Genomic DNA, 26,725 nt, shown 5'->3' with positions numbered 1-26,725 from the left:
ATGTGGAAGTCTGTGGCCACCAGCACCTGCTGCCCACTCCCCCTCTCCAACTCTCTGGGCTCCACCAGACTAACTTGGGGTGGAGAGCAGAGGTTAGGGGTGAGGGAGGGGCAGACATGCATTTTATTTCCAACTGGTTTGATTAAAATAAAGCTTTTCTTATTTTTTTAAAGAGAGAGAGAGAGAAAGAAAAAGGAATGGGGTGGAACGAGAAGTGGTCAAGAGACCTCTCCCTTGGTTAGGGCTTGGGCTTGAAGCTCAGAGCCAGCTCAGCCCCTGGGCAATGATGCACTCATGCAGGAGAGGGAGGGAAGATTGACAACGGCGTCTAAGCCCAGACATCTGCATCCTCTCCCTCACCTCCCCTTGGTGGAACAAGTGGAGGGCGGGCGGGCAGGCAAGCGGATGAAGATGAGATGACGGGTAATTTCCATGCAGCTCATTAATTACCAGCAGAGGGGGTCCCTCTGGGCAACAGGGATGGCAAGTATAGCCATGTCTGCTGTTGGGGGGCAGGGGGAGGCTGAGGATCCCTCAATCTACCAGACTAGGAGAGGTAGGAAGAGATCCAAAAGGAGCCTCCAGCCCAGGTCCTCTGACCTCTGACATGCAACGAATATCCCCCGTTCCAGTTTCCACCATCAACAGGTGTTCAGATAAGACAGCTGTTTTACTGCACAAAGGAGGAAACTGAGGCCTCCCTGGCTTTCAACCCTTACCATGCCCTATGCAACCTAACACAACTTCTGGATGTGTACCATGGATGTGCTTGTCCTCAGGATCTGGGAAATCTACTGCATGTCTCTATGGTGCAATGGAGAACATTGGGTTTGGAGCAGGAGGGCCTGGGTTCGAATTCTAGCTTTGATTTTTTACAACCTCCCTGACCTCAAGCAAATCAGTTTCCTCCTCTATAAATTACTAGATGATTGGACCAGATGGCTTCGACAATCCCAGCTCCAGATATATGTGAGCACATGAATATGCAAGTATTTCCATGTGTGGTGGGGACAGATTCACTGTGCAACCCTTGTCCTGGTTAGGGTCCAAGGGCAAAGATGCCATGAGTCTTGAGCAGGGTTGGCAGCAAGAAGGAATGCCCAGACTGAAGGTTAGCAGATGGCCCTCAGCATTGCAGCGATCTCAGGCTTCTTTGGAGAGGTGCCCCAGGGCACAGCCCCAGTCTAAGGGTTACTCTTCCTGAGACTGGCCAAAGGCAGGTAAGCAGGCTGGGAGCCAGGGAGCCTGGGGTCTGCCCCCACTCCATTGCTGATGCAGAAGCGCAGGATTTAGAGCGGAAAGGGCTCTTGGCAAACACAAAGTCTAACCCACTGCAGTTTATACAAGGAAAAAATGAGACCAAGAAAGAGATGGGATCTGTCCAAAAATCAGAGTGAGAGGGATTTGAAACCACGTCCCTTCCTGCTAAATCCATTTCCCACAATGTCATCTGCATCGCTGACCTGGAGTGGAGGTTGGCATGGAGGGAAGAAATTCCTGCTCTTTTCTGTGCCTCAGAGTTACCTTCTGAGAATGTGTAGAGGAAACCCCATCTGGGCATCAAGGGAAGTGAGGAAGGTGAATCAGACTTTTGAACTGGAAGGTCTGTGGTAGAGGCAGTGGAGCCTTTGTGTTGACTGTTAGTCACAAAGGGAGAGGTGCTAGGATCCCCTCAAGTTCCCCAGAGAACCTCCCCACAGGGTTGGAAGAAGATTTGATTTCACATTTTACTGAGGCCCACCCTGACCAAGACCCTGAAATGAAGGCAGGGGAACCTCACTGGGGAAGCGGGGGAAGGGGAATGCAGGGAAAAACTGGGGTTCCCCCCACCCCAACAGGAAACGTGGGTGGGGAGCTCCCGGGAGGCCTCAGTGCAGCTGCATTGAGAGGGGAGGAGGGCCCAAAAGGGAAGAACAGAGAGGCCCCCTGACTCCAACTGACTTTGGCTCAAATGCCCCCCCATTCCTAGGCCCCCCAAATCAGATTGCCTCAGAAACCTAGCGCACAGTCCACAGGAAAAACTATGTCTTCAAGGATGATAAGCCTGTGTAACAATGTGTGAATGTTTTTGTATGTATCTGTACATTTCTACATGTGGGTCTGTTATTATAACCTGTTTAAGAGTCTTTCATTCATCAATTTCTCAGCTGCCCCACCCCCACTCATCACAGAGAGAAACTGTCTATCCCGACCCAATTCAGGTTAAATGACTTTCCCAAGGTCAGCTAGAATGATGCTTACTCCCAAACTGACCTTGGGGAAGTCAATTCATTTCTCTAGGACTTAGTTTCCTCATCTGTAAAATGACTAGATGATTGGGTCCCATGGTCTTTGAGGGGCTTCCCAGCTCTAGAGTTATGATCCCATAGCATCTTCTCAACTCACACAGGTCTACTGCTTGACCACACCCTTGGCCTCACGCACCTACAGTCTGTTTCTGACAGGATCCAGAGGCCAGGACCTTGAACTCCTTTTCACTGGCCTTGTTCACAGGCAAGGAGCTATATAAACACCCAGGGGCCCTGCTTTCGCCACTGTACCTTCACTCATAATGGGTTTACATCACGGGGGCATCCAGGTCGGGGAGGCATTGCCTTCCTATGGAACAGATGTCCAGGCCTGTGGCACTGCCATTCCACAGCACTGTCCTCACACATAGATCAGTCCTACCACACAAGCCATGGATATCCTCAAACTCTGCCCCCAAAAGTCACTGATGACTGTGGTACCTTCACAATGCCCACAGTAGGGGCATATGTCTTCACATACCAAGCATGCCCAGGCTGGGGTCACTGCCCTCAAATGCCATGAATTCTTGGGACTCTGCCATCACATACCCAGACAGGAACTTCTGACTTCATAGTAAGTGAAGCCTGAGGCCCTTCCCTCACAGCTCAAAGATGCCCAAGTCACGGCACACACCCTTGATGGATGAACAGGCTAGGGCCTCTGTCCTCAAATGCCATAGATGCCTGGGGGTGCTCTCCCACTCTACAGATGTCCAGAGTGGGGACATATCCCTCACACATCACTGTCTTCAAATGTCTGAGTTCTCAGGAGGCACCCCCCAGGAGGGATCTCCCAATACCCCTTTGAAAACAGAGGGAAAAGGGCCAGCTGCCTGACTGGATTGTGTCCTGGATCTGGGCCCCAGTGACTGAGACATTGATCTGATAAAGTTTGGAGATGGTGCCCTCCAGGCACCATTGGCTCACCCGGCTACCAAAGATTCCCCCTGTAAGCCTGTGGACCCCCCCAAGGGGACTGCTGTCAAGCTGTGACAACATCATTTCCAAGACTGTTGGGTTGTTATCTCTCACCAACCCCCTCAGGACCTCACCTTCAAAGAGAAAGCAACTTGCTTGCTGTGTGACTTTGATCTAGTCCTTTCCTCTCTCTGGCCCTGACTTATTTTCACCATTGCTAAGAGAGGCAGGGGCAGAGGAATGGGGATAGACAAGCAGATCCCCAAACCCCTTTCATCTCTGAGTTCTAGAGGGACCCGAACCCTCTAAATTCTTGGACCTTGTGTTTCCCCAGTTGGAAAGGTTTCTGAGGATGGAGCTCCCTTCTCTATCCAGACACAGAAAAAGTCATGGATTTGGTGACAGAGGACCTGGCTTTGAATCTGCTTACTCACAAAACTTTGTGACCTTGGACAAGTGACTTAACGTCTCTGGACCTTTTTCTCCTTTGCAAATGACAGGGTAGGACTAGAAGGTCTCTAAGGTACCTGCCATCTCTCTAGGTCTCTGATCCAAGGATCCCTGAGCTTCCAATCCAGAAGTCACCAAGAAAAGCAAGACTGAGGGGAAATCTTACCACTGGTGAGGAAATTCGACACCCGGGGCAGTCACAGATCGGAGGATGAACCTGCAAGATGCCTTTGGACATAAGGGTCTTCAGACTTTTCCCTGAATGCAAGCAAGAGAGAGAGGGAAAAGGAGAGGTAAGGTGAGACCAGCAGGCAGGAAAGAGCAAGTCTAGTGTACACTTAGGGGAGGAGGCTAGGGACTTGAGCCTAAAGTGGGGGCCTAAACTGAACCAGAGAAACACTGGCTAGAACCCCATTCCACCCAGGGGAAGCGGGTAACTGCTAGTAACGTGGCACAGACACGCAGAGACTCTGGGACACACATAATGCATGGCCCGCTAACCATCCACAGATGTGCACCCACACAAAGACTTCATGAAACACACACATGCTCCAAGTGAGGCCCGGGTGTGCACAGATGTGCACATCCAGATGTAGTCAGGCACTCAGAGCACACACACACACACACACACACACACACACACACACACATACCCAGAGGCACACACATATATAAGCTGTGAACGTGCCCAGATGCACCCCCACCGAGCAGCCAGGGCACAGACCACACAAGCACGCCCAGACCCACAAGATGGAAAGCCTGCACACTCAGACCTCCTGCTCCTGGCACAGACCACACACACACACACACACACACACACACACACACACACACACACACACACACACCCCACAGACCCACACCTTGCATTCTAGGCACACAGACCGCTAAGACCACCCCCTGGTCTTCCCCGATCCCACCTCCTGCACCCACACATCTCTCCCCCCCTCTCCCCAAGATCCCAGGGACATCGGGCACGGGGATACAGACCCTCCCTTGTACCTCAAGCCAACTTTCTGGCTAGAATTAGGAGCCCCACCTCACCCTAGTCGTCTCGCCGCTGCTCCGCCCCCCCCCCCCCACTCCTGGCCCGAGGCACAGACCCCAGGGCTGGCCGCCCCAGATCTGGGGCTGAGCCAACCCCCCCCCTCCAAATCCCCGTCCCCGCCCCGCCCTAGCCTCGCACAGATCCGGCAGGAGACTGACTGCTGAAACCTAACCCCGCAGCGCACCCGCCCGCCTGCCTTCGGTTCCCAGCGGGGCTTCTCGGGGGAACCCGGGAGGCCAGCCCGCGGGCAGCTAGGCTGGCAGGAGAAGGGGGAGGACTGCAGAGACTAGGCTCTCGCCCGCGCCCTGGCCCCTGCGGGCTCCTGCCCGGGGCTGCCCCTCCTGCCTGCTCAGCTAATGAGCTGTCAAGCCAGCCGCCCCCAGCGCCCCGCCGGCTCCTCCACCGCCTCCGCCTCCGCGCAGCCCGCCGGGGGCGACCAGCTCCCGTTTCTCCAAGGGGGCAGAGAGCCATTCTGCTCCCCCATGCCTCGATCCGAGTGCTGAGCGGCACCCCTTCCCTGTCCTGTAGGACGCCTCCCCCCACCCTAGAAGCTCCCCGGAGCTGCACCACCATCGCCCCCCTCCAACTTTCTAACTCAGCCTCGACCCCCAGAGCCCACACTCACTGGGCTGGGTAGGCGACAGGCCGGTCTCCCTGCCCCCCCAAACAGGCGCGCTCTGGCCCCCCTAGGCTGCCTCGGCAGCCGCTCCCCGATCCAGCTCGGGTTCTGGCCGCCCACACTATGCTTCGGGAAACCCCGCGCGCTCTCACAAGCCGCCGCCCCCCCCCCCCCCGCCCCGGCTCTCCCAGCTGCTGCCGCCTGTCCCCTCCCCGCAGCACGCTCACACACACACACACACACACACACACACACACACACACACACACACACACACTGTCTCATCCGCACATACACAGAGAACCAAACAAATGGACACAGACTGTCTCACAAACACGTACACAGTGTTGCTCCCCGGAGCGCAGGCACACAAACCCCCACAGGAACCCACACACGCATAAGCGCACGCATTCACACACACACACATATACACACAAACAGTCCCACAGACACACTGTCTCTCTCAAACACACTGCCAGTCCCGCAGACACACTGGCAGACACATTTCCAGGCACACACGGCCTCCCCCTTTACATTCCCAGACCCACAGACTTCAAAACACACAGCCCATCCCCGACCTCCAGAGTCGGAAAGCTGAAGCTGAGCTGACTGCTCGAAGCCCTCACAGTTCCTGTCCCTGCCTAAGCCCAGAGTTCTCCCAAAGTTTGGGGGGAGGGGGTGGGAAGAGAAGGGAACCTCAGAGATGGGGGAGATGTCGGTCCTTCTGCCTGCATCCTTCGCCCTCCGCCCACCCTAGAGCCTGGCAGGCACGGGTTGTGAGAATGTAGATGTGAGATGTACATGTCTGGGGTGGGGAGGGTGTATCCCAGACCTGGGGTGGGGGGGTGGGGTTCGGCAGCGCCCCCTTGGGGTCAGGCCGGCCCTCGGGTCCCCGCAGGGCCAAGGTCAGGGCGCCCCCTTTGGGCCGGGCAAAGGAGGTGGCGGAGGGGTCTCCGGGTCCCCCTTGGTGCTGAAGAAAGCCTGGTGCGTTCCGCTGGGTCCCAGAGCGGGGACGTACCTTTGTGACGGATGCTCCGCTTCCAGTCCTTGGCTGTCTCTCGACCGCTGACGAACTGGAACTCGTTGGGGGTGAGCCACTCGCCGCGGTAGCGGATGGAGGGGCCCTTGCTCCCTTGGCAAAGCTTGTGCACGTAGAGCAGCGCTCGGTTGTCGCCGCACTCCACCTCTATGCACGGCTCACCGTGGTCCAGGAAGGGTTGGAAGTCGGGCGCCGCCGAGAAGCGCTCCAAAGCCAGCTCGTCCGGGGGCAGAGGCAGCGGCCGGTGCGTCCGGGGCAGGCTCAGGTATGCGCGCGGGGGGTGGAGGTGGAGGTGGGGCGGCGGAGGAGGCGGCGGGGGCGGGGGCGGCGGCGGGGGCGCGAAGAGAGGCTCGTAGCCCCGCGGGGGTGGGCCCGTCAGGGGCACGGGTACCGGGATGGGGATAGCGGCGGCGGCGGCCAGCGGCGCCAGGTAGTCGGGTAGCGCGTCCAGTGGCTGGTTGAAAGCGGCCAGGGCCATCTCCTCCCTAGCCGAGAGCTCCTTTTTGACGGCCGGCATGGTGCCGAGGCTGTACCCGGGCGCAGCCTCGGGCTCGGAGGGAGCAACTTGTCCTCCTCCTCCTCCTCCTCCTCCTCCTCCTCCTCCTCCTCCTCCTCCCTCTACTGCTGCTGCTGTTCCGAGCTCGGGCTGGAGTTGGGCTGCCGCGAGCCGGCGGCCCCTCGGGCGCTCCGGGGGCGGGGGCGGGGGCGAGGGCGGGGGCGGGGGGCGGCAGTGGCGGCGGCGGGAGGCGCCCGCCGGCAGCCGGCTGCCCCAACAGCGCGCCCGCGCCCTGGGAGCTAGTGCGCCGAAGCCCCCGGGGCCGGCGCCTCCGCCGCCGCCGCCGCCGCCGCTGCTGGCGCCCCAACTGCAGGGGCTGCGGTGCCTCTCGCTGGGCCGCCTCTCCGGCCCGAGACCTGACATCCTGCCGCGGGCTCTGCAGCCCGACACATGGTGCTGCTTGGAAATACTTATTGATCCCCGATCGACCCGCCGAGCTCAGCGGCTCCTGCCCCGGCCCGGGGCCCCCAAACTCAGAGCTCTATGGGGCCCGGCTGCTCAGGGGGCTCGTGCCATCTGGGCGCCCTGCCGCCGAGACCCCCCCTCAGTCCCCACTCGGAGCCGAACCCGGGCAAGGGAAATTCGCCCTAGCCTTTCCAGCTCCAGCCTCTAGCATTTTCCTCCCTTCGGCCCCAGCCCCGGAGTGCACACACATACACACGCGTGTGCACACACGCGCCTGATCACTGGGAGTTGGGAGACTGGGGCCCCAGCGGCTGCCCGGGTGCCGCCGCCGCCGCCGCGGCTCTTCCAACTTGGCCCATTTAAACTGCCCCCGCGCGGCGGGCGAGCGCCAACTCCGGCGGGGGCGGGGGGGGGGTGCGCGACGGCCGACCGCGGCCCTCACCCCCCGCAGTCTGGCCCCGGGTGCAGCTGTGAGCGGGAGCCGGGTCCCATTAACGTACAGCGCCGTGGAGGTGGGGGCGCGGGGCCATCCCAGCCTCGAATTCCTCACGAAGGAAGAAAGAAGTCCGGGCTGACGGATGCGGGCAAGACAGAGCGTGTGAGCACAGCCGCCGCCGCTCCTGCTCTGTTATTAATGACTTTAATTGCTGGGTCGGGATTTATGGTGACGGTTCTGGAGGCCCGAGCCGCCATCCACGTGGGGAACTGGCCGGGTGCGGAGGCGAGGACCCCTGTCTGCCTGGCATGGGGTGGGAGCTTCAGGAAGAAAGAGACAGAGACAGAGAGACACAGAGAGAGAGCCGGGGTAGGGGATGGAGAACTGAGGATGGTGCAGTGTGAGGCCCAGGGAGTGGGTGCTTCCCCAAGCTAAGGCAGTTCGGACACGGAAGAAAGGGGAGCTGGCAGTGAATGAGCTTGTGAGGGGGACCCACAGAGCTCCTTGGCAGCCGGAACTTGCTTTGTCTCCCTGGGTTTAGCTCACTGCCCCACCAGAGTGGGCACTTAATACCTGCTTGTTCACTGAGGGCATCGAGCAGGTCACAGGACTATGGTGACCCAGTCCAGGCCAAGGGGGAGCTCTACCCAGTAACTTATCAGGGAAGTAACCGTCCCTTGACTGCCAAAGGAGACAGAGGCAGACTGACCTTACCTGGAGAGGTGCCAGAAATGTCACTGAAGACATTGTTCTTAGACCAAACTTGGTGATCCACAATCCTTCCCCCCTCAGCCTCTAGAGGAGATGTGTGGCCACATACACCTCCCTCCTCCCCACAGAGATACAGACATGCACATACAACTCATAAACAAATGGGAGTTTGCTCTCTAATGAGAATTTTCCTCTAGTTTTGCCAGTTACAGCTGGTGAGTCCTAGCTCAGGGAATCAGTCAGCTGGGCATCCCTGGGTACATGGTTCTAGTCAACTACAGTTATAATTGACTACAGCTAAAGGGCAGGTAGTGAAGCCTACAAGTTAGAACTGTAATAGATGGGGGGGGAGGGCAAATTCAGAGGGGTCTGAAATAATTGAGGAAGTATTGGGGACCTTAAGTTTGAGCGACCATTTGAAGGAAAATAAGGATTTCATCAGACAGAGATGGGATGAAGCAGGATTTGGGCAAAAGTGTGGAGATGGGAGATAACATGCTGAATTTGGGGAATAGTTGGTCAAATTGGTTGGAACATAGAGAATGTAAAAATAAGTAATGTGAAAGAAGGCTGAAAAGAGATTGGAGCTTGAAGGGACAGGCTGAGGAATGTGGGGTTTTATCCCAGAAGCAATGGGGAGCCAGTGACAGCTAAATGACAGACATTTAACTGAGGAAGGCTATTTTGGCAGTTCTGGGGAGGATGTATTGGAAAAGAGAGAGACTGGAGACAGAAGCACAGTTGTGAGACAATGTCATAGAATATCGGAGAGGTAATAAAGACCAGAGGGAGGGTGGTGACTGTAAAAATGGAGTCAGGGGGTCCAGATGCCATTGATATAAAACCCCTGGGATTTGGTAGCTGAGGCATTCAGGGATGACTCAGGAGAGTTGAAGATGATCTCAAGGCTTTTGGCCTGACTGATCAGGAGGATGGTGGGGCTCTCCCCCAGAAACTGAGATGTGAGAGGAAAGGGAAGAGATTTTGGTAAAACAGCTGTCCTAGATGTTAGAGGAGGGGAGGGGGAGGATATGGATGAGAACAAGCTCCTTGTTCTCTTGGTGACATAACTAGACAGATGTGGACGAAGAGCATAGTCCTAACCTGGACCCAGTGACATAAGAAATCCTGGGCCAGACATTCTGAGGTGGGGTTAGTTCTGCCAGTGAAGGGGCTGCTGTCTGATTCTTCCATCCAGAATCCTGCTGATCTTATATACCCTTTCACAGTTCCATGGTGTCCAGAACAAAGGGATATCCCATTTCACAGATTAAAATGAGGCATAGGATGAACCACCGATCATCACTTAGGACTTTAAACTTGGAAGGCACTTTACAGATCTCATTTGATCTCATAACAACCTTGTGAGGTATTGAATTATTATTCCCATTTTACAGATGAGGAAACTGAGTCATGGCTGTCCATGTGATTTGCCCAGGACCACAAATCAAGTGACTTATACTTGGGTCTTCATGATTCCAAGCCTAGCCTTCTATTCCTTTACATCCCCTAGCTCCCTCTTTATATACATAACAACGAGGAAGGGCATTTATTGAGCACCTATCAAAAAAATAAAAGGTTACTCCCCATCTAGGAGCTTAAATTCTACTGACTGTCCTGAGGGAGGGGGCAGTATGGCCTCGATCTGACCTAACGACTAGGAATTCTTCTGGGGTCTTTCAGGGAATGAGTAAACCTTCAAGGACCATGGCCAGAGCTCAGTCAGAGGTTTTCTGTGACCTACGTAAGCCGCTGTCCCCTAGAATCTTTAAAAGTTTTACCCTAATCAGCACAAATTGACTTATCACAAAATAAAGATGTGTGGACTATGGAGAAAGGAGCTTCCTGGCATTAAGGGCAAGTACATATATAAAAAGTCACATTGCAATGTGTCCTTCGGTGCCCCCTCCTTGGCACTGTTGCCTGGGTAACTGGCTAGCTTGTCTCTTCCTAGTTCCAGCTCTGACCTGGGAACAGATTCAGACAAGGAGACCTGACGTCCTGCCCAGAGTTAGGGAATGAGACCTGGCACCAGAAAGGGAAAGAATTGGATTCTGTCCCTTCCCACTCCCAGGCCCTTGTCCTTCAGACCCCTCCCCCTCCCTCCTTCTATCTTCCTGACCTTACCTCTTCATGGGTCACTAAGCTCACTAAGATGGACGTAGGACTCTCTGGCCCAAATCCAGGTAAATCCAAACACAGAAGTACTTGATTTCAGCCTAAGACTGGAAGAGTCGGAGATTGGGGGAGGGGGTTGGAGCAAGATCTGGAAAAACTCAGAGGTTGGAGGTGACAGTGGTCACAGGGGCAGCAGACCAGAGGGAAGAGACCTAGTGGAAAGGGCAGTCATAGGGGGAAGGGCAAGAATTCGGCATATACATTTGTTTCCAGTTTCATGAGGCAGCAAAAAGTATTGCCAATGAAAGGCTGCTGGGGTCCCTTTTCTATGGTGTGATGGCAGATCCAAGAGCCAGCTTGAGGCCAAGAACCAACCAACTGGCTAAGGGCACATCCCAAAGTCCAGATGCAAAAATGCCTTGGGAGACCCTGAAATTGACAGGATCAAAATAACAATAATAACCCATTGCGGGGGGGCATTTCAGAGTTTTGAAGTAATTCACATCCTAGTCTCATATTCATCTCAAATCTGGAGGTAGGGCCAGAGTTAGGTATAAGAAGACTTGGAAATATACAGGAAGGACCACCAAAGACTGACTTTTATATTTGTTCCTGGAGGTAACAGGGAGATTAGCATGGTGCCTGGCACATAGTAGGTACTTAATAAATGTTAATTGACCGATGTTGACTGACTAAAGGCCTTATTCTCCCCATTTTTCAGCTGAGCAAACTAAAACACAATGAGACTAAATGACTCAGCCATGATCACATAACTAGCATTCTCTCTGGCCATCTCCCATGCCTGGAACGTTCTCCCTTCTGCAATCTGACTACTGATCTCCCCAGATTCCTTTAAATCTCAAATAAAACCCCACCTTCTGTGACCAGTCCTTTAATGCCCAATCCTTCTTAATTCCAGTGTCTTCCCTCTGCTAATGATTTCCTATATATCCCACATAGAGCTTGCTTTGTATGCATTTGTTTGCATGTGGTCTCTCTCCCCAGTTAGATTGTAAATTCTCTGAAGACAGGGGCTGTCTTTTACCTCTTTTCATATCTCCAGAGTTCAGCATAGTGTGGCTGGCACAAAAGTAGTTGGTTCATAAATGGTGACCCATTGAGAGATGGGATTTGAATCCAGTTTTTTCCTAATGCCAAGTCCCAAATTCTACATATATGTGTATGCATTCCTTCGGGGAAGGGAGGCAAATGTCCATGAAGAAGCATGCCTGACCAGTGGATAGGAGCCAGAATTTTTGGGTTCTGTTCTAGACTCTGCCCCACTCCCAATCTGTTTGTCAACCTTGGAAAAGTTATTATCCCTCTTTAGCTAGTTACTGTTGGCTCTGGGACAAGGGTTCTTAACCTTACGGGGCCTATGAATTTGGATGGGGGGGAGGGGAGATAGAATTGAAACTTTATTAATATAAAATTGACTTGATTTGCCATCTGTATTTTCTCCCTGTATTTAAAAACTTGATTCTGAGAAGGGGATCCATTAGTTTCAATTGATTACCCAAGGGGTCCCCAACACCCAAATCCTAGGAACTCTGTGCCCAACCAATCAGCCCAAGCATAGACATTGCTGTCTCTCAGGAACTCCCTGTTCCATCCAGACTGGCCTCTGGCTGTCCCCTTTCAGGATATTTCACCTCTGGTCCCTGAACTTTGCACAGGCTGTCTGTCATCTAGGCTTGGAATGCACCCTGCTCACCTCCTGACCTCAGAGAATCCCCAGCTTCCCTCAAAGCTCCACATAAGTGTCCCCTTCTACAAGAGACTCCTTCCCAGGACCCTCCACTCTCCTCCCTGCCTCAGCTCCCCCAGAATGACTGCATTTCCTTTGCTTTGAATCTCTTTTTTGGTAGAATCCCAGAATCTCTGGGGTGGAAGGGACCTTGCAGGCTATCTCTTCCCACCTATACTTGATTGAGCATTCTCTGGACCCCAGCCCCACCACAAGCCACTTCAGCTTTCCCCTGGAAGGCTTCTTCTAGGGAGACAGCTCTGTCTCCTCTTCCACAAAACTCTGATCCTTGGTTTCTTTCTTATTTCCAGTTTAAATTAGTCCCTTGCTAGCCTACCTCCATTGTGGCTTATTTTGCCCTCTAAGGTCACGCAGAATAAATGTAATCCCTCTCCTCAGACAGCCCTTCAGATACCTCGAGTGGCTCTCAAGGCCTCTCTCCCAAGTCTTTTCCAGGCTAAGTATCACAAGGTCCTTTAAATGGTCCTCTAGTACGATCTGGACTCAAGAACACCTGAGTTCACATCCAGCCTCTGATCCTTGCTAGCTAGCTGTGTGGCCCTGGGCAAATCACTTAACTTTTGTCTGCCTTAGTTTTCTCAAAACTCTTCTGTAAACTGGTGATAATAATAGTACCTGCTTCTCAGGGTTGTTGTGAGGATCAGTTTGTAAAGCATGTAGCACGGTGCCCTGCCCATAGTAGGCACTTAATAAATGTTTGTTTCTTCTCTCCCTCCTTCCTCTTGGCAGCCTGCTTGCTCTCCTTTTTCCTCCAGCTTATTCATGGGAATTCCCAGGTGTGAAGCCAGTTAGAGAGCCTGACCTTGGGATTTCCTGGAGACAGCCACCTCTCTCTCACTTTGTTGCCTACCTCCCTTCATCCTTATCTCTCCCCTCTCTCTACCACAACTTGGGATACTGTCCTGGGCTGACCCTGAGAGGTCAGTGTTCAGAGGGTGGCTCCCCTCCTCCTTTCCAGAAGCTCTTTGTGCTGTCTTTCCTCCTTAGAAGGGAAACTCTTTGAGGGAACGCTTCATCTTGCTTGCATTTCTGTCCCCAGCCTTAGCACAGGGCCCAGCACACTGGAGGTGCTTAATAAATGCTTTCTCTGTGTTTCTGTTTCTGTCTCTATGTCTCTGCCTCTGTGTCTCTGCCTGTGTCTCTGTCTCTGTGTCTCCCTCTCTCCCTCTTTTTCTCTCTCTCTCTGCGTGTCTATCTCTGTGTCTATTTATCTCTCTCTTTCTCTCTTTGTCTATCTCTCTGTCTCTGTCTTTTTCTGTCTCTTTGTCTCTGTCTCTGTCTCTCTCTCTTCCCACCTACCTACCTATCTAACCTGGATGAGGAAACTGGCACATTCCTCCATCAATGAATGGAGGAATGGACTGACCAATGAATGGGTTTGTAACTTTCTCAGTCCAGCCTGGAAAGGGCTGCTCAGAGGCAATGTTAGACTGTTGCTCCACTTTTGCTTCAAGTAGAAAATGAATCTCACAGCACCCTGTAAGTCAGGGTGGGGAGGGGAGAGGAGGGGAAGGATATTTGTCTTTTCATACATTCTGTCCCAGATCAGCTTGGGCATGTCCTAGGAGAAGGGGAGAATATGTGTTATAAGTCTAACCACCCCCCACCCAGCCTCCCCACTCCTCCTTTGGAAGGGAAACATGAATTTTCTCCCCCTTAGCCTTTTAAGGTTTGTGGAGTTTTTTGGAAGGCATCATTTGAAGTCTTACTCCCATTTTAGAGATGAGGAAACAGAGGTTCAAAGTAATTAATTCAGTAAATGTCAGACCTGGAATGTGTACTCAGGTCTAGGGGATGTAGTTGGAAGGCACCTTAGAGGCCAGCTCACTCAGTCCTCTCTTTTTATAAAAGAGTAAACTGAGGCCCAGAGTGATTTAGACTTGCCAAGGTCACATAGGTTGTAAGTGTCAGAGTAGGGGGTCAGATTAAGTTTCTTTGATTCCAGTCACCTCCACTATTAGGGAAATTAAAAAACAAAAGCTACTAACAACACCATGTTCTCAAGGACCAACTATGAAAGTGAAGTTCTGGTCTGGGGCCAGCCTCATTAAGATGCTTCACCATCAGAATGTAAAGTCTGAGCAGCTCCCCAGATCTGGGGAGCTGACACCTGAGCAGCCAGTAGGCCTGACCCCAACCATTTTGGCCCATGATCCTGGATGGGACTCACCACCCCATCTCATGATGCCTATGACTCCTGCTGGGTCCTCCGTGACCCCAGCTGCCACCCATGGTGACCCCTATGACCCATCCCTCCCCTTCAGAGGCTGGACCCTGGGATGTAGGCATTCCTCCCCCCCCTTTTGTTGACTCATCCAGGCCTTGACTGTGGCCTGCCCTCAGTGGAAGCAAGCCACCAATGGGGTCTCTGTCCTCAGGCAGGTGAATAGGGAAGGGTCAGACCAGACCCAGGAGGCTCTCAGCACCCTCACCCCATTCTCCTGCAAGGAAAGTAAGCATTCCTGGAGCAGGACCAGTATGAAGGAAAGAGGTTGAATTTGATGACTTTAAAGCCTGTAAGATCTTAGGTAAGTTCGTAGACTCCTAGTAAACTTAGGAGCTAGGAGGGAACTCACAAGCCATTTAGTACAACAGAGGCCCAGAGAGGACAATGAACTTTATTCCCCATCACACAGGCAGGATTTGAACCTGAATGAAGGTCAGCATTTTTTTCCATGGGTCCTGATGCCTTCCCTAACTTCTCTAGGCCCATGTCTCCGCTCCTGCCCCATCTGTCCATCATGCTTCACTCTGATCACCCAGTGCCTACTTTGCTCACCCATTCTTCTTTCTAGTATGTGCCTCCAGACTCAGTCAGTGCCCAGGCTGGTTCCTCTGTTTCACCTGCCCCCAATGCTGCCCGTCCCTGCCCACCGTGGCTCCATCAGCTCTGGTCCCCTGATTCCCACTCAGCAGCCTACCCTGAGTTGGAGGGCCTCATTCCGTTGCTCCAGGCCCTGTGCCATCCTGTTCTCTCCATCTCTACTGCAGGAGAGGACATTGTCCTGGCCGGGCCTCCTCTGTCTCCTTGATGTCCAGTCACCCCTATGCCTGGACCCTGTTCTGTTCAGCTTCATTCTCTGCGTTTGTATTGCCAGCACATAACATAGGGCCTGGCATATAATAAGCTCTTAATAGATGTTTTCTGATTCACCAGTTTTCACTAGGTGGTGCGATGGACTGAACACTGGACCTGGAGTCAGGAAGACCTGAGTTCAGATCCAGTCTCAGACTTGCTAATTATGTGATCCTAGACAAGTCACTTAATGTATGTTTGCCTCAATTTTCTTATCTGTAAAATGGGGATAATGATAGCACCTCCCTCCCAGGGTGATTGTGAGGGTCAAAGAGATAATATTTGTAAACCGTGTAGCCCAGTGCCTGCCTAGTAGGTGCTTACTAAACATTGATTTCCTTCTTTCCCCTCTATTTATTCCCATTCTGTCTGCCACACTCCTGCTCTGTCCGAGCTCACAGTCTGTCCTCGCTGTTCCTTCCCCTCCTCTGTCTGTCACCACCCCTGCTCTCTCTCTGGGCCTCCTCGCTCTCTGCTTTGCCCTTTCCGGCTCTGTGTCTTCTAGTTTTGGCCACCCTTGTGCTGCCTGTCCCAGTCCAGCCACCCCTGCCTTGCCTGATCTGATCACTCCTGCTTTGTCTGTTTCCTCTGTAGTGCCATGTCCTGTCTGTCCCTGAACCTCCTTTCACTCTGCTTGCTGATCAGGGCCTTATCTGCTGAGAAGAGACTCCTGACCCTGGGCATATCAAATAGTTCATCTCATTCATTTCTATTCACAGACTCCCTTCCCTGCCCCTCATGGGAGGGCCAGGCTGACCTCCCTGGTCTTCTGTGTGTTCCATCTTACTTCCTCAACCCACTCAAATCACAATACCCCTGTTTCCTCCCATGTAAGGACACTAGGCCCCTCCAACTATGCCGGTATATGGCCTATTTATGCCTAATCCATGGCCTGTTGAGGCCTCCTTGGTGCCTGTGCCAAGTGCTGGAGGGTGGTGGAAGGGTCAGTGGAAAGGGCAGGAAGGAGCTCATGGTCCCTAGGAGGGGGAACAGATGTCTATATGTGACACACATGTGCTCTTTCCATGTGGTACATGAAACTCAAAGTTCCAGGCTAAGTGGAGCATAGAGAAAGTCCATAACACATTAGGGTTATGGGAAAAGGCACAGGTGCACATCGCACAGGACACCCCCAGAACCCCACATGCTTGCAACCAGGGCTCCAAGGGACCCTGGCAGTCCGGGCCCTCCACAATATGCCCAAGGGATCATCTCGTGACTCCTGTTGATGGGGACCTCCCTTCCTCCACTTGCTCACACCCCCCCTTGGGCACTGACTGAGTGCTAGGCCCACCGGGGTGTGCCCTCTGCAGACTAACTTGAGGGCCGCGAGGATGTGCCAGGAGCCCCCAGGCCAGCCCGGCTCGCCGGGCCGTTAACTCAGCAGTCGATGCTCGCAGTCCCCCTCGCTGGGGGCCCCGAGCTCCGCGGCTGGCTGGCAGAGGCCCGGGAGCCGCCGCGCTGCCGCCGGGAGAGAAGTAATAAATAACCCGGGGAGAGCAGCGGCTCGGCGGGGGCCGGCCCGGCGGGGCGGGCTGGCGGGAGGCGGCGGCGGCGGCGGGGCAGACGGTGACCTGAGGAATCCCCTACGGGACGGGACGGGACGGGTGGGGGCTGTGATGGACGCGGCGGGTCGGCCCGGATCTCTTGCACCCCTCCCTGCTCTGGGAGCCCTCTCGCCTGCCATTGGCCACCAAGGTGGAGCCTCCAGCAATTAACTCTCCGGCCTGAACCTACTAGGGGACCCCCTAGAGCCGGGCACGACGGAGCGGATCCAGGCCCTGGGGTGGCAGCGGGACCCCGGGAGGCAGAGGAACACAGGTGGAAGAAGGGAGAAGGGAGGAAGAGACAGAGTGACTAAGAGACAGAGAAAAAAGAGAGAGATGGAGGAAGGGAGAGACTAAGGCGAGGATAGAAAGAGGCAGACAAAAAAGAATGAGAAAGAGACAAGTAGAGAGAAGGGGAGACAGAGGGAGGGAAAGACAGTTGGGGGCTGAAACGGACAAACAGACAGACATGGGAAAAGAAAGAAACTACAGACAGAGCAACAGAGAAAGGGGGGGGGGGGAAGGAAACCTGGAGGCACAGAGAGGAGGTAGAGGCAGGGGAGGGAGCAGGGCAAGGGGACACAGTGAGGGAGGTGGAGGCAGGGGGGGGAGCAGGGCAAGGGGACACAGTGAGGGAGGTGGAGGCACAGCTGGATTAATTTTCTTAGCATAGTGCCATATACATAGCACTTGTTAAATGCTTGTTGAATTCACTTGAAATGGGGGCAGAGATGTAAGGGAGGAGAAATACAGGAGAACACCAGAATGAGAGATGGCAGGACAAGAGGGCTCCAGCTTGGGCCACTACTACTTACTGGCTATGACTTGGAACAAGTTCACTCCTGCTCTGGGCCTCATTTGGACTAGAGGGTCTCTAGGGTCTCTTCCAGCTCTGACATTCCAGGAACCTGGGATAAGGAGGAAGCTTGCCCAGAAACCTCCAGTGGCTGCCCACAAACTATAGGATAAAACCCAGACTCCTCAACCTGGCATTCAAGGCCCTCCTCGATGAGGCCACAAGGCCACAACCTGTCTCTCTCCTCTCTCCCTACTCCCTTTGATGTGTCCCCACATATTCAGTGTCAGCCAACTCATTCCCACTTTTCTGCCTCCCCTCAAGCCTTACTCCCTGCCTGGCCTGGCACTGCCCCCCTCCCTTGAATTCCTTCCCTTCTTTCAAGGACCAGCTGGTGCAGCCTCTCCGTGAAGCCTTCCCTGATCTCTCCCCTCTAATCTGATCTCTTCTTCTGAATCCATGCAGGCCCCTTTAATGGTCTGTATCATACCCTTCCATAGCAGGGAGTCATCAATAATAAATCGCATTTGCATAGTACTTTAAGGCTGGCAAAGTCATTTGCAAATATCTTACTTTACTCTCATAACAATCCTGGGAGGTAGATGCTATTTGTTGTCTCGTTTTACAGATGAGGAAACTAAGGCAGATGGAGGTTAAGTGACTCCCCAGGGTCACATAGCTGGTAAATGTCTGAAGCCACATCTGAGTTCTGGACTCCCTGACTCCAGGCCCAATGCTCTATCCACAGTACCACCTAGCACCATAGAGTTCAGTGCAATGCCTACTGTGTAGACGGTAGATTGAAGTTTGGCAGAACAGAAAGGTCCAGAAGTTGGACAGGTTGCCCTGGGAGGTGGTGAGCTCCCCTCCTTAGAGTTCTCAAGCAGAGCTAGGAAACCCCTTGGCAGGGAGTTGTGCAGAGGATTTCCAGTTAGGGGTAGCCACTGAGGTCCCATCTGGTTCAGAGATTTTGGAATAGAGAGCTATTGAATCTAATTGAAGGGAGAAAAAAATGAACTGGGATTCAGAGTCTCCTCAGGCCCAGGTACAACAGAATCAGACAGCTACATCTCCATACCTAAATGCACGCATGCATTGTTAGGTGCACACCCACCCACACATACATGCTTCTGCTGATCATATACATCGGTCTGTACATGTGCATACAGACACATGCCTGCAAACACGTGAATATGTGCACATTGGTGTTCACACATGAACAGTTATATGAATTTGAAATCAGAGCACTGGGATCCAAATCCAGCTTTGCCACTCATTACCTGGGCAATCGCCTGGATAAGTCATTTACCCACTCAGGGTCTCTTCCAGCTCTACGTTCAGAGGTCTTGTGAACACACTTGGTAGCAATGAGGGAGGAGGGTCCCCAGTGTGGAGTCACAGGACCTGGGTTTGAATCCCACATGCACTAGTTACAACCTCGCTGATCTCAAGCAAGTCACCTTTTTCTCACAGTTTTTGTTTCTTCACCTATGGGCTGAGAGATTTAGACTGAATGTTCTCCAAGCTGCATTCCAGCTAGAAATCTTTGGGATTCAGAGTCCTTCTCAAAATGTTTCCTCCCTGTTTAAATGAGACATCTGCACCTCCCAACCCCAACCCTCCCACAGAGACTGAGCATGGAAGAGAGAGATGACAGAGACAGGGATGAGAGGAAAGACAGACTAAGATGGAGAGACAGGAAGGAGATTGACAGACAGAGAAAAGACAGGGGGAGCCAAGGTGAGGGAGCAAGAGCTGGAAGATTAATGGAGAGACACAGAGAAGAGGAATGGAGGGAGAGATGGGAAGCATATATCCACACACACACAGACATACATACACACTTGCCTCCTCCCTTTAACAAAGGGCTAGACCAGGACACCATGACCTCATGAGATCTTCTTTGCCTCATTCTCAGACTATGAAGGATTAATCCAGGGGAGGGGGCCCTGCCAGATCCAATGTCAGGGCTTTTGCTCCACTTTGTCTAAAAGGGAAGTTAACCCTTTTCTCATCCCTCTTTTGATTCCATTTGGTAGTGTAGGGGTGATCTGACCTTTCTAAACTGATGTGGGGTAAGTAAGCTTGTTGGTTCATTTTTCAACCCTATTGGAGCTCTGAAAAGGGGAAGAAGTCCAACCTAGGGAGAAATCCATATTGGTAAGGAATGGAGCCTGGAGAGGAACACAATCCCAGAAAAACCCAGGCCCTGGGGAAGCTTTATTCAGATTGAAAAGCAATTCAGCGCAGGGAAAAGTCCAGAGTGAAAAGAAATCAAAGAGATATCAACGCTATAACAATCCTATCAACAGCAAACATTTGTCATTTTATGCTGAGGAAACTGAGGTGCAGGGTAGGGGGGTGAAATGACTTTTCTAGGATCATATAGCTGGTAAGTGTCTAAGGTGGGATTCAAAACCAGCTCTCCTAATTCCAAGCCATCATTCTTTCCAGCATTCCATGCAACCAAAGCCTAGCCTAGAAAGGAGCCTGTCCCAAGAAAAAGGAAAACTTGCTGGGATAACACCTAACCCAGAGAGAAGATTCAGCATCTGGGAGTTAGAAGGGTCTTCAGGAACCATTGAGTCCAACCTGGACCTGAAAAAGAGTCCTCTCTCTATCCCCCCGGAAAAATGGTCATCCAGCCTCTCAGATACCTCCAATGATGGGCAACTCAGCACCTCCCACTGAGGCAGCTTGAATAGTTCAATCTTCTCCCTTACACTGAGCTGAAATCTGTCCTTCTGTACCTTCTAACTTTGGCTCCTAGTCCAGGTTGTCTGGGGTCAAGGAGGTCCTGTCCAGATCTTCATCCAAATGATAGACCTTTGATTACTTGAAGACAACTAATATGTTCCCTTGTGAATTTTCTTTTCTCCAGGCTGAATCTCTCCAGTTTCTGGTGATCCTTGGGATCCTCACATGGCACAAATCCAAAGACCTTCACCAAGGGCTGGTTTTCCTCCTCTAGATATTATCCAACTTACCAACAACTTTCCTAAAATATGCCCACAAGAACCAAACACACATCGCAGATATTCTGTAGTCCCATTGTCTTCTGGTCTTACCAGGGCAAAGCAAGATGGGTGCATCGAATCCCTGGTCCCAGATGTGATAGGAGTAGTTAATAATGCTTAAGATCATGCTAGTTTTCCGGGCAGCCTTCTGTCAAACTAAACCTACCTGTCCTGCCACAGAGGAATGGCTCTCTATCCAGGGCTCTCCCATCTTACATTTACAAGCTAGATTTTGGGAATTCAAGTGGAAAACTGTCAGATTTCATCCTCGAATTGATGCAATGCTCTAACTTGTCAAGATCTTTGGGCATCTGTCCTTCATTATGTTAGTTGTTTGTCAAAGTTTTGGAGATCTGAACATTCATATTGCACAGTATGTCAGACTCAGAGAGCAACAGCTGGATTCAGATCTCGCCTCTGATAGGATCGTGGGCAATTCACTTAACTTTTCTGAGACTCATCTCTCCATCTCTTCATTTGTAAAATGGAGATAATAATGCCTGGTGAATCTATATCCTAGAGTTGTTAGGAGGCTCAAATGTGTCTCTAGGATCACAGGCTTAGAGACAGAAGGGACCTTAGAGGTATGTAATATGCTTTGCAAACTTGAAAGTGCTGTAGGAGTTATTCACACCTGGCACAGTGGATAGAATTGGGATTGGAGTGAGGAAGACATAACCTGCCTCAGATACTTGCCAGCTCTGTGAATCTGGGCAAGTTATTTAACCTGCCTCAGTTTCTTCATCTGTTAAATGAGATTGTTGGACTCCATCACCTTCAAAGTTTGCTTCCAGCTCTAAATCTATGTTCTTAGGCCTTTGAGAAAGTCCCTTGGGCTTTTCTGTGTCTCAGTTTTGTTCCTCTGTGCCTGCCACCCCTCTCACAAGGTCACTGTGAAACTCAGGATATTTCCTGTTAGAATGTGAATGCCTTGTGGGCAAGAACTTTTTGCCTTCATTTGTCTCACTGGCACTTAACACAGTGCCTGATCACATAGTAGGTGCTTCATAAATGCTAGTTGTTACTGCAAGATAATGTGTGTAAAGTATTTTAAACATAAAATATTGGGTAGTGAGTTAATGGAAAGAACTGAACCAGGGTCCCCAGGCTCCCTAGCGACTTCAGTCCTCTCCAAGATGGATCATTAACCCATAAGCTCTTGTTACCTGTCAGTGATGACAGATCCCCAGTGATTCCAGCCTGTATCTTTTTTTTTTTCCAAGAGACATTAGCAATTTCTGAACACATTCCCCCTGTCCTCCCCCTCCATCATTGACAAAAATAAATAAGCAGCAGTCTAGGTTAACCTCCCTCTCCCCTCCTCCCCCCTTTTATTGTAATTGACAGCCCAGCCCCTGCACATGGACACAGATCGAGATACTGGGAGACACAGGTGCCCACCCAGAGACAGGCATTGATACTATAACACACACACACACACACACGCATACATACACATACACATACACATACACAGCCGTGCAGATGCCTACACAGGTATAAAGGAATGCAGAGATAGCTAGCTAGCATTTGTTAAGCATGTTTGTGGTTCAATTATTTTTCAGTCATGTCCTACTCTTCGAGACTCCATTTGGGGTTTCTTGGAGTGGTTTGTCATTTCCTTCTCCAGTTCATTTTACAGATGAGGAAACTGAGGCAAACAGGGTGGAATGACTTGTCCAAGATCACACAGCTACTGTGAGTCTGAGGCTGAATTTGAACTCAGGTCTTCCTGACTCCAGATCCCTGCTCTATGCACTGCGTCACTTAGCTGCCCTTAAGTGTGTACTACATGTGATCAGAATAGGACCAGAAGAAAATAATGGTATAGGGTTTTTTCCCCTTGGGGTGAGGAGAGTTTGCTATGCATTTGAAAATGTATAGATGTTATAAGGATTCTTGTACATAATGCATGTTCTTGGTTTGTCAATGAACTTCTATAAACTTTACCTTTTTTATACATACTTATACAAAACAAGTTTCCTAAAGGATAATCTTTGTATTCTGTCCTATACCTTTTGAACCTTGAACTTCAACATCTCGCAGCAATAAAGCAGCATTTCTATGGTAAAATCACAAGGACTTATTTAGAACAAAAATACAGAGCTGTTACATTTTTAAATGTTGCATTTGAAAGATGCATTACTCCAAAATCTCTAGTTTGATTAAATTCTTGTAAAGTATCCCTACTGTAATTTGTGATACAGATGCTATTGTGGGTGCCCTAAAATAATGTATTTTTTTCTAATAGACAATTTATTATGGAACATCAGCACTATTTGTTTAGAATTTGTTTAGAATGACACATTAGCACTGCATTCTGTTAATTATATTAGCTCTTCAGGTATGCCTAATTTTTTCCTTTGCAGTTATTAAAAAATTCAAATTTCTAAGTAAGCAGAATAAAAGTTTTTAAAATGAAAAAAAGTGTATACTGTATATACTTTCCTTGCCTTTCTTTGTGTCCCCAGCGTTTAACTAGATACATACAGAGCAGAGACCCAGACATAGACATGTATATATATGTATGTTTGTATGTGTATGTGTGTGTGTGTGTGTGTGTGTGTGTATAATATACATATATATATGATGGAATACTACTGTGCTATAAGAAAGGATGGGCTCAATAATCTTAGAAAAACATATGGCCATATTCTCTTGCACAAAGCAGTCATCATGCTCACACACTTTATCCGAGTCTTACCCACTAACCATGGGTTTCCACAGGGCTCTGTCTTGGGCCCTCCCTCTTCTCCTTCTATCCTGTTTCTGTTGGTGATCTCATCAGTTTTCATGGATTTGATTTTCTCAAATCTACCTATCCTGTCCCAACTTCTCTGCCATCCTCTGGTCCTACATCTCCATTGGGTATCTCAAACTGACTCATCAACTGAACTCATTTTCATCACCAAATGTTGCCCTCTCCCTCACTCTATTGTTGTCAAGGGCACCATTTCCCAAGTATCCAGGCTTGAAGGCTGCATGTCATCTTGAATTCCTCAGTCTCACCCCCTGCCCTGTATCTGATCTGTTGCCAAGTCATGAATATTTTGCCTTCCAAATGGCTCTGACAGAGCCCCTTCTGTCCTCTGACGCTGCCCTCACCCTGGTGCAGGCCCTCGCCCCTTCATCCTGAACTCTTGGTGTCCTTGCCCACTCCAGCCTCTCCTCCTCTCAGCTGCCAAATCATCTTCTAAAGTACAGGCCTGACCATCTCACCCATATCCCTATTTGATAAACTCCACTAGCTTTCTGTTACCTCTAGGATCAGCTATAAATGCCCCTATTTGGTTTTTAAAGTACATCATAACTTGCCTCTCCTCCACCTTCCTTCCGCCTTCCAGCTTCCTTCCCACCCTGTACTCTGTAATATCGGCCTCCCATCTGGGCATGTTCACTGGCCTTCTCCCCATGCTTGGAACCCTATTCTTCCTTCCTTACCTCTGTCTTCTGGTTTCTTTAAAGACCTAGTTAAAATCCCACCTTCTACAGGAAGCCTTTTCTTACTTTTTTTACTCCAGAGCCTTCCCTCTGAGATTATGTCCAATTTAGTCTGTCTAGAGCTTGTATGTACCTAGTGATTTATATGTTGTCTCCCCCATTAGACAGTGAGTTCCTTGAGGGCAGGAGCTACCTTTTGCCTTTCTTTGTATCCTTAGGGTTTAGCATAATGCCTGGAATACAGTAAGCACTTAATAAATGCTTATTATCTAACTTACTGACACTCCTGTCTCTTCATCTTTCATGCTTATATTGTTCGGTCCCAGTGTGATGCAGTGGAGAGAACACTAGACTCAGAATGACAAAGATCTGAATTCAGATCCTGCCATTGGCACTTTTAGATTTGTTACCTTCAATATTTTCATCTCCCTTTCTGTACAAGCTCTCTAGTTTGTCACCATCCTTTCTAAAATGTGATCTCTATAATCAAACACAATATTCCTTCTGTGGTCAGACTGAGGCAGAGAACAGCAGAAATGGCATTTCTTTTTACTCTAGACACCACTGGATAATTTGGGGGGCTGCCATATTTCACTGTCAGCTCATCTTGACCTTGTAAACTAGTAACAAAAAACAAAAACAAAAAATACAACTGTTTTTCAGACAGACTATTATCCAGTCATAATTTCCTAATCTTATACTATACTTGTGCAGGTGACCTTTGAATTCAAGTACAGGACTCTGTGTTTGTCCTTATTAAGTTTCATTTTATTAAAGTTCACCAAATCTGTTTGGATCCTCTCAAGCTTTGACTGGACACACTCAAGTCATTGATACACATATTGAAACAAATAGGACCAAGGACAGATCCTTGGGACACTCCACTGGAGATTTTCTTCCTGCTTGAGACAATCCCTTAATAACAACTCTTTGGGTCCAATCAGACGAGCAGTTCTGAATCCTTCTAATGTACTAATTTCTTGCCCACACTCTCTACCTTTTTCATGAAGATATCATTAATGTCTTGCTAAAACCAAGGAACACAACTTACCTGACATTTCCCAATCCGTCAGTCTTTATTTTGTAAAGATACCAGTGAGGTTAGTCGGATGTGACCCGTTCTTGTTTTAGCCATAATGGCTTTTAGTGATCACTGCTTTCCTTTCTAATTGTTCATAGTTCATCCCTTTGATAATATATCATGCAATTTTGCCAGGAATTGCAGGTCTATAGCTTGGTGAATCATGGGCTCATACACAGAGAGGTGTAAGGGGCCATATTTTACAAATGAGGAAACAGTCTTTAGGGAGGTTAAGGGACTTGTCAAGGGTCACCCTGATAGCAGTCATCAAAGACAGGATCCATCCTCTTCCCTTTGTAAAATATTGGGGCATTTGTCTCCAATCTCCCATTTCCCACCATTTTTCAAAATCACTGATAGTTTTGGCAATCTCATATTCCAGTCCTTTCTACAAGAAGTCCTTCCAAGTCCTTTTTAATCTTAATGCCTTCCATCTGAGATTATCTCCAATTTACCCTATATCTTGTATGTACATAGTTGTCTGCATATTGTCTCCCTTTTAGACCATAAGGACAGGGACTGTTTTTTGCCTTCTGTTGTCTCCTCAAAACTTATCAGTTCCTGGTATATAGTAAGTGCCTAATAAATGCTTGTTGTTGACTTACTGACCTTTTTCTTCTCTCCTAAGGCTTTAGTTTTCTCATCTGTCTAAATTGGGGCAAAAGGATGGTTCGAATGGATGGTCTCTGAGATCTGGGATTCTGTGACCTTACAAGGGAAGGTGCACAGGGACAAGACCAGGGATGAAGTCAGTCAAATGGTCTTGTGGCTACAGTCCGACATGCCAGCCTTTCTGGTCACAGGACTAATTAGTGTGGTAGGTGAAACAATCAGTTAACTGCAGATTGGCTAGTCAGTGTTTTCAGCTGACTCAGGGGAATTCTTCAAATAAGCTATTTTTTTATAATCACGTGAGTTCATCATTATGGTCAGATTAATTGGCAAATGTGGGTAAATAAGTGGATCTGTGTGGTTTTATGAGTCAATCAGTGTAGTTAGACTGGCTGGTCATGGTGGTCAGTTGGATTGGTGGTCAATGTGATCAGGTTGGCCAGCCATTTTGGTCATTGTGGTCAGATTGGCAAGTAAGTGTTAGTGGGGTTAGTTGAAGTGATCAGGTGAACTGGTCAAGGTATTCATATGGGCTGATAAATGTGGTCAATTGGTCAGTGAATGTGGCCAGCAGACTAGTCAGTGTGGTCAGACAGGCTGGTTAGGGTATTCCGATGGGCCAGTCATTGTGGTCATATTAGCTAGTGAGTGTGTTCACTGGGAAGTCAATGTGGTTAGATGGACTAGTCAAGGGAGTTATTTGGGCTGATAAGTGTGGTCATTTGGTTAGTATTTAGTGGGATAAATAGTGTGGCCAGTTGGCTGTTCAGTATGGAAAGATTGGCTGGGCAGTGTGATT

The 26,725-nt window shown here is 50.4% G+C and overlaps 1 protein-coding gene and 1 long non-coding RNA gene across 5 annotated transcripts in view; one reads left to right on the top strand and one right to left on the bottom strand.

Annotated features, from left to right (window-relative positions):
* Positions 1-6,942, bottom strand: part of SAMD11 (sterile alpha motif domain containing 11) — a 42,678-nt gene extending 35,736 nt beyond the window's left edge. The window contains exons 1-2 of one of the 4 annotated variants that reach the window (XM_072608417.1): positions 6,342-6,942; positions 3,823-3,914 (exon numbers count right to left, since the gene is read on the bottom strand). In XM_072608417.1, coding sequence (XP_072464518.1) covers positions 3,823-3,914; positions 6,342-6,879 — 630 coding nt within the window. In that variant the 5' untranslated portion in view covers positions 6,880-6,942. Of the gene's footprint in view, positions 1-3,822; positions 3,915-5,329; positions 5,447-6,019; positions 6,119-6,341 lie in introns of those variants that run through there. The other 3 variants (XM_072608418.1, XM_072608419.1, XM_072608420.1) reach the window with 3 other exon arrangements.
* LOC140503970 (uncharacterized) overlaps positions 6,540-26,725 on the top strand; it is a 62,192-nt gene continuing 42,006 nt past the window's right edge. The window contains exon 1 of the long non-coding RNA XR_011966924.1: positions 6,540-6,627. This is a non-coding gene — a long non-coding RNA (uncharacterized lncRNA). The remainder of the gene's footprint in view (positions 6,628-26,725) is intronic.

Source organism: Notamacropus eugenii, chromosome 5, assembly GCF_028372415.1.
Source record: "Notamacropus eugenii isolate mMacEug1 chromosome 5, mMacEug1.pri_v2, whole genome shotgun sequence".
Taxonomy (NCBI): domain Eukaryota; kingdom Metazoa; phylum Chordata; class Mammalia; order Diprotodontia; family Macropodidae; genus Notamacropus; species Notamacropus eugenii.
The sequence above is the reverse complement of the archived record's forward strand: the minus strand, read 5'-3'. Positions and strand labels throughout refer to the sequence as shown.